At 40.1% G+C, this 12,588-nt stretch overlaps 1 protein-coding gene across 1 annotated transcript in view; it reads left to right on the top strand.

Annotated features, from left to right (window-relative positions):
* Positions 1-12,588, top strand: part of grik4 (glutamate receptor, ionotropic, kainate 4) — a 274,511-nt gene that overhangs the window by 125,377 nt on the left and 136,546 nt on the right. The window contains exon 3 of the mRNA XM_069690256.1: positions 4,641-4,774. Coding sequence (XP_069546357.1) covers positions 4,693-4,774 — 82 coding nt within the window. The 5' untranslated portion in view covers positions 4,641-4,692. The remainder of the gene's footprint in view (positions 1-4,640; positions 4,775-12,588) is intronic.

Below are 12,588 nucleotides of genomic sequence, written 5' to 3'. Positions count from 1 at the left end.
GTTGGAATCAAACTAGAATTTGCAGTTTAAAGAAATCTGTGTTTTCTAAAACATGTGTTCTGGGTTATCAGGTGCTAATTCTGTCAGATGAATTAAACAAAAACAGTGCAGTAATCCCCCTGTGTCCATAACGACATAAGCTGCCGGGAATTTTCATTCGGTGCTGTTTCTGTTTTTCCTCTCTTCTGTTGAACCTTGGGAGAAGACTTTTCACAGCTGTTATTTGCCTAATTTTCCTAGAAAAGGTCTGTGAAATGATCTTCATATGTTGACAGTCCTATTCAACTGTTCCCCAGGGCTCTCCTGAGAAATAAATCTGTAAGGTAGTGTGAAAACTCGCATAACCTGTCTTATTGCCTGCCTAGTGAGCATGACAGAAATACCAACAAAATAAACAGTAGGCAGATTAAGGTATACAGTACTTATTTCACATGGTTGGCTCGCTGTTTTTCCCATTGCAGTGGTAGAAAATTTGATTTCTTCTTGCCAATGTTCTACATAAATTCGAAAACAATTTCCATCGCCAAAATAAACTGCCAAATACATTACATTACATTTCATTTAGCTGACGCTTTTATCCAAAGCGACTTACAATAATTATCAGAAAGTCTGCTCAGTTACTAAAAAGGAAACTGCTTTACTTTATTCCTGTTATACTACTTGGGACACAAGTCAGCATTATGTAAAGTAAATGAAACTAAACCCACAAAAACTCCTCCACAGTCTGAACTCCTGTCCTGTCCACGTCCCGAAACCAAACTCTCCTCAACTATAAGGTGAGCTGCTGCTAGTTTTTGCAAGACCTCCTCTGGGTATTCAGAGCTCTCGCTGTAATCATGGTCCACCTCTGAAGTCCAGACAGCCAGCTGAGACACTCTTAGTAAACACTACCTAAAATCCAGAGACCAACTATCACCTCAAGAGACACATGTACTAACATTTCCATAAAGACCAAACGGGTGCAAAAACAGAACAGTGTTCCTCCTCCTGATGAAACTGACTTTGTGTCTACATGTGCACCTCTGCTGGCTGTCTGCCTGGTTGAAAATAGAAGCTGTACTCTTTTCAGTCCAGCTGCACTGATCTTGCAGTCTGCCACCTTCTCAGGTGTACTGTCTGACATTTAGATGCTGTGTCCTCCATGCACCTAGCAGATCAAACTGGCTAACTATATTTGGGGGGGATGAGTCTAAAGAGACTCGTTGTTTGTCCTGTCGTCCTTTATGCAGTCCCAGTGTACTTTCTAGTACAATATAGTCTCTTTGGTTGCACTGACCTTGTCACTGACCCATCTCAACATCGTGAAAAAAAGAAGCATAGTTTCTGTACTTTGATCTGGAGTATAAATCGCTGTCAAAAAAGATAATGCTGTCCTCTATGTCTGTTTATCAGAACGGCCCACTCCTTTGCTGCCTAAATGTCAGAATAAATGATGCCAAACATTGGTGAAATGTGAACAAAACTTGTATTTATCTAGCTTCTGGGAATCACTTCAAGAAATTGTGATGAGTTGAAGTAGAACTACATGAGTGAATCATGTTGTGAAAGGAACGATAGCATCTGTTTGTTTTTTTACCGCGCAATCAACACATTTAAAAGACTGCAGCCTGAACCACATGTCATTTCATGAAGTAGACAGGAACAAAATGTCCATAAAATGTTACATCAGATTTAAACTGATGAAAACAAAACTGTTTCTTGTCTTAAGCCCGCAATTATTCATTATTTTTTGGCTACTTGCGGGCATAAAACTAAATTAATATGGCAAACATCTTAATAAACAGTTGCTTTTTTCAGCAGACAACGAACCACACAATTGTTCATTTGGAGTTGTTTTACTGTCCACCAGGTGACTGTAATTGTAATTCTAACTGTAATTTTAGTCAGAGCGAACTAAGTCACAGTGTGTTCACCAACTAGTTGCTAGCTTTGTCTGTCTGCTGGGATTTTAGAGGTTTTATGCTAAAAACAGTCTGCCTGACGTATGTGACAGGAATTGCAAATAGATCAACTAAAGCTGCTTTACGCTAATCAAATTTAGTCAATTGATAAACCTTACATAGTCTAAACAGAAAGGCTGTTAAATTTCCTTTGTCACTGTATAAATGTAAATGTGTCATAGTTACACAAATCATTTGGTGAATCATTCACACTGCTGTTGGCCTACTCTGTGGGGTGCATGTGTAATTACCACAATTGAGGAATTTCAAGTACAATATCATTGGACCCCAAATTAAATCCGTTTTTTTGTTACATACCTTGTTTCCGACCTCCAGAAGAACATCCAGTCTCTAAATGCTTGATGCTTTGGGTTGTTTAGCAGATTTCCTCTCAGAACAGCAGCCTTTTTCTGGCTCCACGCGAGGCAGAAGAAAATGCATCTTTTTTTTTGCTATTTGTCAGAGAAATGTCATTACCCAGTGCCTTAAATATGGCTATCTCTTTAGGTTGGAAATTAATATCAAACACCCAAGAGTAGGTCTTGAACACTTTAGGCCAGGGGTCTTCAACGTTTTTCAGGCCAAGGATCCCCAAACTGATAGAGATAGAGCAGATATCCCTACTATATATACTGTATAAAATTGTGTTTTTTTTTTTATCAAACTGGAGGAGTGAAAGAGGCTTGGAGGGACAGGTGCTTGTCTCGCGCTGTGAGTGAACCGGTGCCCATCTTGAGAGAGCTCCTGTGTGTCGCTGAATGTGTGCATTTCTGACTGAAAGATAACATCTTCTGCCTCTATTTATCCATTCACTACAACATGTTGGATTCATGTTAATGTGTATTTAAAGACATTTAAATTTGTGGGGAAAAAATTGTGGAGGAAAAAATATGAAAAAATAATGAAAAATTGTCTAATCAACCAAAAATTCCACGACCCCCTGCAGTACCTCCACGGACCCCCTACGGGTCGCGGACCCCCTGTTGAAGACCTCTGCTTTAGGCCAAAACCTGGCGAATGTGGGCAGCCAGAACACGTGAGCTAAACGTTCCTTTGCAGTGTGACATCGGTCACATTTTTTATCTACGCTTGAATATATTTTAGATAGTCTGGCCTTGCAGAAATGGAAAGCATTTATTAATTTGCAGAGTGGATCTATGGAGAATTGAACAGGTTGCATTGACATCTTAAGTGGGGTAAACATATCTTCACTGAGAGTGGCGTGGTGTCGATCCAGCTCCCAATCAATCGGTCCATTGTAAAAGCACTATCGCTGCTGTGGGTGTTCATGGAACCTGTCATTTGTAGCTGGCTTAGCTCTAGCAGGTAGTGGTTAACTTTTGTTTAGAGTTGCTCACCTCATAGTCAGGCTGCTTCTCCAGACTTTCCCGGTTGAATATAACATTGTTTTTGGTTTAAGTCAGATTTTTTTGAAGGTATGAATGTATATTAAAATGGGAGCGCTTTGAACACGCTCCTCACCAAACGGAAGTTTCCAGTTTTGTGTAATTTTTAATCCATTTTATTGGTGGGAAAAACATTATTGCATACTATTGAAACATTTAGGCGCAATACATACAATCACAGCTACTACCAGTTCAGTGTAGCTCTGTATCCTTATTTTCAATTAAGGATGAAATGACGGAACTATGCAGCGGTTTCTTGTTTCAGATGGAGCGATTATCCTGAAAATGAAGAGGTTCAATCAAATCATTATGTAAAAAAAAAAGCTTGTTCTTATAAATGAAACATTCCTCTTGTGGAGTACGTGTACATGCTTGTCCTGTCATTGTGCTGAGAACTCCTCTGCAGCTCTGCTAAATCCTGACGGAGATCAGAAGAGTTTTAGTTTTTTTTTTGAGTTGATAAAATGTGTTTACTCCAAAGCCATCATGAGGTGAATTGTGGGTCAGATAGAACAAATTTCCCACTTTGAAACTTCAATAAAAATGAGCCCAGCTTCTTATTTAAACTACTTCCATGACTACCCCTCTCCCCCTCCGGTGTACCTCATTATCCTCACTGCTGTGGGTCTTTTGAAGGGAAAACAACAATCAATTTCTTTCTGATTTATTATCTCAGCGACGACAGCTCTTTTCTGTTTTCTCCTCCCATCATTCATGTTTAAATACCTTGTTTTTAAACTCAGCGCAGTATTACATAAATGAATAAAAAAAAAAGAAGAACAAGTGATTAATTGACACGCAGGCAAGAATTTATCAATAAGTTTAAGACCTTCCACAAGACAAATGTTTGGTTTCAAATAAAGCACAAATATGCTGTCATGCAAGTTAGAAGTCACCTTCCTCGACTTTTGCCTCCATGCTCGAGACCTGTAGAGGCATAATGTATTTTTATCTGTGACACAAATAAGCAAAACTGCAAAGAAACAAACTCACTCTTTACCCAGCAAAACCCAAAAATCCAGAATACGGAAAGAAAATTCATCACAACTCCTGTGAATATCCGACTCCCTTAGTGAGAGAGTGACACTGTTGCTAAGAGATTCACACAAGTGAGAGAGAGCATATAAGTTTTGTATTTGGTGTGTGTGTGTGTGTGTGTGTGTGTGTGTGTGTGTGTGTGTGTGTGTGTGTGTGTGTGTGTGTGTGTGTGTGTGTGTGTGTGTGTGTGTGTGTGTCCCTCCCTCTTGATGTTGGCTGATGTGTAAATGCTGTGCTCTCTGTATATTTTTTTCAGGTGGCTGTGACAGGGGCACCCCCGGGGCAGGACCCATGAGGAGTCATAGAAGATGCTCACAGCCTGGGCGCTTCTGCTCTTCTTAGCCATGTGGGTGAGAAGCAGCTCTGGTGGCCCACTCTCCTTCCGAATAGGTAAATTGTGAAACACAATCGCACTTATGTGCGGCCTCATGACAGTGGAGAGGCTGCTGCTTACACCCACTGAGAGACTTTTTTTTCAGAAACAACTCACACCGGAAGGAACTTCACATACTACGTGCATAAGATGATTTCCTTTTTCACATTAATTGAAGAAAAAAAACAAAAAACAGTTAGTGAATGATTTTTTTGTTTTTAATTATCGAGCTGGAGAAATGTCAGCTCGAATTGATGGTAAAACCTTCACAGTCTCTCATGGGTAAATTGGCTGAAGAAATTCAATCAAAAGTGTTGCGAAATACTTGTCTTTCTCCAGTCACACATGGCTTGAGGTATCAACAGGCTAAAAATGCATGTGTGGATGTGACAGAGTCCTAATTGGCTGTGAAATGTTCAGCCTACCCAATAAATGATCCAAATTTGCTGCGCAGTGTTACAGAGAATAGGACAGTTTAGGATATGGCATAATATACCATCTGTTTCTAATATATCACAAGACCTGGATTCCTTGATGCACATGCTTTTTACTGTTTATTCTATCATGCACAATGATACTGACTGATACACATAAAAGTTCAGTAATTACAAAAAAAGCAACAGCATAGAAAAAACACTACATTTGGAACAAAAAAACCTATAAAAGTTGCAATTGCAATAATTTAGCTGATGAGTGGAGTTCAGTGCAACTTTTTTCTTTGATTATCTGTACGTTTTTCATGTTTCATATTTCTATGATTGATGTTCCTGCCTCTGTTTTTCCCCACATTAACACATCAGTGGGATCAAACAGGCAACACTTCCATAAGCATGATTTTAGCATGACACTATTGCTAACCCCAATCTGACCCTTTTTAAATCCTAATCTATGCTTCGATATTAACTTTACCCAGATGTTAAATATTTACAAGCCTCCTTTTTACACTATTGTCACTGCCACATGCAACTTTAAAAGACATTTGACTGGCACATTGTAGCATTATAACACAGTCTAAATCAATATTGTAGTTTGAGCATCGCCACTGAACCTTTAAATACAACATGGGTATGATTATTTTGTCCTAAATCAATGGTATTGCTGCTCTAGCAGCTTCAACAGTTTAAGACAATTTCACAAAATCCAGCAAAAAACCACTGTAATACTCCAGTTCTGGAAATAGTGGCAGATTGGTGGACCAAAGCAGAAACTTACTAGACTTTGGATCTGAGAGGGCATGTTTCAAAAGCCTCATAACCTGCCAGAGTATGCTGGTAACCAATAGGGGTTGTTCCTTCTTATTATTCTCCACAGTCAGCAGCTCTCTGACACCCTGTCACGAGCTAGCCATCTACCATAGTTTGACTGACTGTCTCTTTATGTATGTACAGACCTTGTCTTTGGTAAGAAAGTGTGTGTGTGAGATCTGTATATAGAAACAGATGGGAAATAGAGATAAAGGTAGAGATTGAGTATGAGATTGATTCTGCAGCTCACAGTCTGTGCTCCCATCGTGATCTCTCAGTGGCCAGCTTTACATTTAGAGCACGGTTATCAACTTTGAGGAACAGTTCAGAGTGAGATTTGTCGTCAGGGGAGAAGGGTGGACGTTAATAGCTCAAAAACTGTGTTCAAATCCCCATGTGGTTATTGTAAGGCTATTAAAACATCAAATAATCCTACAAAGTGCATTTAAAACGTAGATGCTTCTTGAGATGGCACAGAAGTGCAGTTTAATTGTAGAAAACAGAAGAGTAAATGTGTGTGAGAACCAGACACAATCAGTTGTCAACATGGTAAAATGACAGTGTATATTTATAGGAAAGATGTGTTATATTGTTTAATTTGAGAAAAAGTCCAAGTCTTACGAACTAAAAGCTGCATACTGGAACTTGAATGCAACCTCCTTCTCATTGTTTTCCTCCTCTCTTTATTTCTCCTGTTGTGGAAAATAACAAGTATAAAATATATTTTTATCCTTCCTATATTTTGAACCAGGATTTAACTGAGTCAGTTAAAAAATTTTGAACTGACACCACATTTCTTATTTTTGAAAAAGGCAGTTTTGTATCACTCACCAGTTTTCTGCTCCGTCTCGCAGCTCTGCCACAGCTCGTTGACTGCTAGCTGAGTTTTTGGTGGTTTAGCATATGGTACCCCAAACCATGTTAAGAACTCTAAAGCTGAAACAAGATAGCCTCAGAGTTTACTGTAGCAACACAACCAGGAGCAAACCATTCTTTGTTTGTGAATATTTCTGGATAAATTACTAGCAGGCCCATGTCTTTACTGTCTCTCTGCATCCTCTCCCATCCTCTGCCTGAATGTATTAAAAGCAGCTCCGCAGCATCGGCAGTTTATGTTTATCTCAGTCCTGTTGCATCACTGGCGGATAATTAGACGCTCGGCCCGTTTTTTTTTTCCTTGTCTTCTAATGTCGTCTGTGCATAGCACCCATCTCTTTGCCAGTGTAGTCTTAGTACAAGGTGTGGACATGCACAAGCACAGCCATACACACATTCAAAGCACACGAAGGCACGCAAACAAACACATATCCCCAAGCACCACCACAAACTCCCTGCCATTTGCGCTTCAGGAGATGGTATTTAACATGGCTGTCCCTCGAGTCCTGCCTGGCTGGCATAATGTCACTGTCTGGCCTTCTCTGTATCTGTCAGTGCCAAAAACAACCTCCCGTCTCTGCCACCTTCCCCCGCCAGGAATCGCCCGCAGCCAGCAGCAAGCTCAGTGTAGGTGAACTGAGGAAACTTCTCTTTGTCTGTGTTGTGTTGTTGGCAAATCCACGGATTAAAATTGACTTTTGTTTGCAAATTAGTTGATGGCAGAAATGGTAGGTCTTCACACCATCTTATAGACCTTTTGATTGGGACTATTGGTACAAATATATGGTGACTCTTGGCGTTTTTCCTGTTGTGTTGCAACAGTGGAACCATGTGTAATTTGCAGTGTTTGTTGGATATTGCCCAGAGAGAGTATAAATAATGGATTTTCTTTAGTATTACTTCTGACAGGTAAAGCTTTGACTCTTCATAAATAGCACAATTTAATACATGGAATCAATGTGAAAAGCCAATATAACATGTTGAATAGAAATACATGAGTAAAATCAATTCACAAAATACTATAATTAATAATATGTCGAGAAGACCTTTTCAGACAGGGGAATGCAGTAAAACCTTAAACCAAGAAGATAGACTGCTTAATACTGTATTACATGAAAGTCCCAGTTCACCACCATATAGTGCAGCTGGTTGGTGTGGGTGGTATTCCCCCATTAGTTGTGTGAAGGAGCGCCTGCCATATAATTTTAATCCATCCAATAAACTGCTGCTTATGTTAAATTGAAGAAATCATGGATCACATAAACATATTCACTGCTATGAGCTGATGTCAGCTTTTGATAATACAGGGAGTGAAAATGTTGGAAAACAGTCAGGAGAACCACACCGTCCTTCCTCAGCACCGCAAACCTCGTCTTTCACTGCAGAGACCCCATACTCTCCATGCCATGAACGTCTGACGCACATTCTCCCTGCCTGTGTCCAGTTCAATATCAGAATATGAAAGCCAATTACCTGCTGTTCGTAAATCAAAGGCAGTAGGAGGTTTCATAGGAAATGGATTCCTTTTCTGTTTTATAGCCTCTCTTGAAATGAACTTAATAAGAAAAGTTGTAGGAGCAGAACAAATGGTGTAAAGTGAACGTTTTAAGGATGTTTTTCATCTTACCGTTAAGTGAATCTCAACACACTATCAGTGTTGCTTTTGACAGACAGGTAGATGATAGATCTACTTTTTATTTTAAAAAGCGTATAGACAGGTACTTGCATCAAACTCTCTTTTCTCAGACAACAGAATGTTTCCTAGCGTCGGGATTAATCCCAGGCTGAACCACCCCTTAAAAGACTGTTGAATTTAGCCTTTGGCAGCTATTGGGTGTGGGCACACTCAAGTAATGTGAAATTCCTTCAAAGATCCTTTCGAATGAAAGGATTCTTCAAACATTCTTTCATTCACCTTAAATGTTCTGTCTGGGGTACTGCAAGAGAGCAGGCTTTGAATTTTAGACCATGTGTTTAGAACATAGATTAAATATTACTTATTGCTTTCATGATTGACATGGATTTGGACTCATCCAGGGATTTTTATTTTGCTTTACAATGCCCTTAAATAGACAAATCATGTGATTCTTTCAGGTTTGTATGTTAAATGTATGATCACATAGAACAGCAACAGCCATCAGAGTTGTACCACAGCAGCCTGTACTAAAAACCATTTAGATAATATACTGTAAAGTATTTCACATGGGTGACAGCACATTGCCCAAAGCTTCATCCCCATGACATAAAACAGACTGACACATGCCACATGAACACTGATGATAGCCATTGGTCAATCTCTAAAACTGTTGAAGTCAGAATCAATTTTATCTATGCATGTCATTCTATTGTTAAATCTATCAGCATACCGTTTGTGCCATTGATTACCACTGAATTTCAAGACATGTATATTTTGTCAATATACAACTGTGTACTTGGGTTGAGTTTGTAATGGGCAGTGGAGAAATATATTTAAAAACTGATATTTTTCTGCAACTGACATTCATTTGGATAATGACTTCTCCTACTTTTAGGACCCCAGGGATAACTCTAGTGTTTGTGGTTTTTATTGGCCTATGTGTTTGTTGATTCCCCACCACCCCCCATCCCCCCCCTCCCCCACCCCTCACACTTTAGTTGGGTTCACAATGGCAACAGAGTCGGCAGGGAAAACCAGGCATTATTTTCCCCAACAACTTCCCCGAGTACTCACAGGCCAGCTGGGAGATGTAACCCCTCCAGCATGACCTGTGTCTGCCCGATGCTCTCCTCCCAGTTGTTCATCTCCAGAGAGACAGGCTGAGCAGCATCTTTAACATATGACTGAAAGACATTGCATTGCTCTTCTCAGAGGCAACAGTTAAATACTGTGGTCAGCCCAAGATGCATTACTTCACACTGTGCTACTTAGAGTATTATATCATTTTGGCCTTCTCTATTCTCAATCTCTTCCAAATGTGTAACCACAGATAGAGTAGAGAAGATCCTGCTTTACAACAGATGGTCCCACATCTCAACCCATCCCATTAACTTTAAACACACCTCCATAAAAAACCCTTTTAACCCTAAATTTAGCTACTACTTGCCTAATCCTCCTCTACTCTGACTCAGTGGATTTAGATTGTCTGTAAACCTGCCATTTGCTGACTATTTCAGTCAGCATTTCTTCCCTTCCTGCTATCTCACAATAAAAAATAAAAAAAAACTGCCCAGCTAGCAACCTACACTGGCAATGGCAATTTTTGACAAAGATTTGGATCCTGCAATAAGGCATGCTTGTTTGGCCTTTAAAAAAAAAAAAAAAATTGGCAGGGATTTAGCCATTTTAATGCCAGGATTCTCCTCTACACATGCAAATTCCATCAAGTTAGTTTCCCCTGACACTATTTTGCCAAGAACGCTGTTGCTGCATCCTGTGCTTAGCGCCACCCAAGATCATCGTGATTGCTTTAAAGAAATAAAAACCAGCCAGAGCGTTTCTACCCTGTAGCAAATTGACTATTGGTGCAGCCAGACTGTTCTCAAATGCTGGCACAATGCAGTGCAGATAAGGTGGCTAAGTGAGACTTGCCTAACCCTAACCTTTAAAATAACCTTAATCTAAGTTTACAAAGTCTCCATACTAAGATGGAAAGCTGGACCTAACAACATGACTAATACACAATTAAGTATGCACACACACTTGATGTCAGCAACAAGTGTATGTAAGACAAATTAAATCGAAGTACATTTGTATACACAGCAAAAGTAATGAAAATGTAGAGTCATGAAAATGAAACTACTGCAATGTCTTCTATACCAGCGCGGAGCTTGGAGATGTACCTTGCCGTGTCCAGACAGCAGGAACTATTTCGGAGATTATTTAATTTTTTTAATTTTTTTGCAGTCAATAAATGATGGTTTCTAAAGTTGTTCACTATTCCTCTGTTGTTCTAAAAACACTCTTATAGGAGTACTTTCAGGAACAGCTGTAACACTTGTCATAAACTGTCAATCAACTGTTTTACGTAAATGAGCTTCAAGTTTGACACCTAGTAGTAACAACTCGAACTGACATTCTAACTTATAACAGAACTTTAATACTGGGTCATACAATGTATACTGCATTAAAGCTGCTGCTGTACTCACAAACACACACTGCCAGAGATCCAGCCAGAGGCTTGTTAAACACCAAATTTTTCGATTTCTTTACGTTACTGTAAAAAAACCCACTTTGAGAGCCGTCTGGAGTACTGAGGCGGCAGCAACCAGATGAGCTCCACAGGAGAGTCAGACAAATCTTTCTTTGCTTGTTTGCTTCCTTTTCCACACTCAGTGGGAGAACACGATAAAGGATTCTCGGTGGGCTGAATTCAATTGGCTTCACTTTCTCCGCAGCAGAGGGTGAGTCTGCACCATCTTTACCTGCCTGCCCAAGACTGGCATCATCCGAGCTGTTAGTCAGGGTGGGATGCAGTTTGTTGCGAGATAGTTGTAGGGAAGGAAAAACGTACTCATCAGCCAGTGAGAATTATACACTCCCCTTGAAGAGCAAATACAATAGCATAAATACGTTTGGACTTTAAGTTGTAGCTTTTTAAATTGGTGTGCGCTACCAATAAATGCACATGCTTGTCGTTGTACATGACACACACAAATATCAAACTGGAGATTGTGGCGGTGTGATTGTGTGTCGTTTCATTCAGATGTATCATCATATATTCACATCATCATATTCAACGAATGACAAATCATTGCAGTATTTCTAAATGGCAGCTACAGTGTGGTTAAGATGTTCTAAACCTTAGGCAAGAAAAACACTGAAAAGACTTAATTCAGTAGAAGTAGTGCTTTTAAAAGGTATTTATTCCTTGAAACGGCATGAACTCCAAATATGCAATATGTTGTCTACAATACTCCTTTCTTTTCACTTGAGAGCAAAGCCCCTTCTGCGCTATACTGAATGTAGGCATCAGACATACATCATATGCTGCAGATGAATCCAATATCAACAAACTTTCCAGAGACGCTGTTTGTGTTGGTGTATTTGTGTACACACATACGCACCATACTGGATGTGTGTCCCGGCACAAGGGCGTGTGGGGTTGATCAGAAAAATTGAAGCCCACAGGTAAAGTCTTAATAGTGTAATTAGCCTCGCTGAAGTAATACCCACAAGTCAACAGCACCATGCTGTCAATTCCCTCAGTTCAGCCCTGTCTCCACTCACAGTGACTTATTAAGGTTGGCTGCTAGAGCCACTACGGCTGAATCATTGTGCCCTTGCCTCCAGTCAGGTTCATTCAGCCCTCATACGCTCTGATTTCAGGTGGCATCTAAGAACTCATTTAACTCTTGTTACTGGAAGAGCAGGGAAGATAGCATGTAGGGAGGGAAGCAGAATAAATGACAGCAGGAAGCATCCTGTGTTGCTTTGAATTGTAGCCTTAGTTCCTCCGCAGTGAAAATTGGAGATGTTTTATTATGAGCGGATTCTAAAGCAAAGACTGACGCCCAGCCGAGGAGCCATTCGAGGAGACGTCATGATTAATCTCCCTGCTTTTAATTACTCAGCCATGTGCTGTGCGAGTCATTAGGTTAATGACACTCCGACATGTGTACTCACAGACCTGAAGCCACGGGGCACATGAGAGCTAAACGTCTTTATGGGTGACCACCTGTTAAAGGAGTCGACTGCCCAGTTTCCTTTGATTCACTCAGATGCCAGCACAGGT

This window comes from Brachyistius frenatus, unplaced genomic scaffold (genome assembly GCF_029030835.1).
Source record: "Brachyistius frenatus isolate BFR_SWC_R1_liver_20210118 unplaced genomic scaffold, ASM2903083v1 Contig_1, whole genome shotgun sequence".
Lineage (NCBI taxonomy): Eukaryota > Metazoa > Chordata > Actinopteri > Embiotocidae > Brachyistius > Brachyistius frenatus.
The sequence above is the reverse complement of the archived record's forward strand: the minus strand, read 5'-3'. Positions and strand labels throughout refer to the sequence as shown.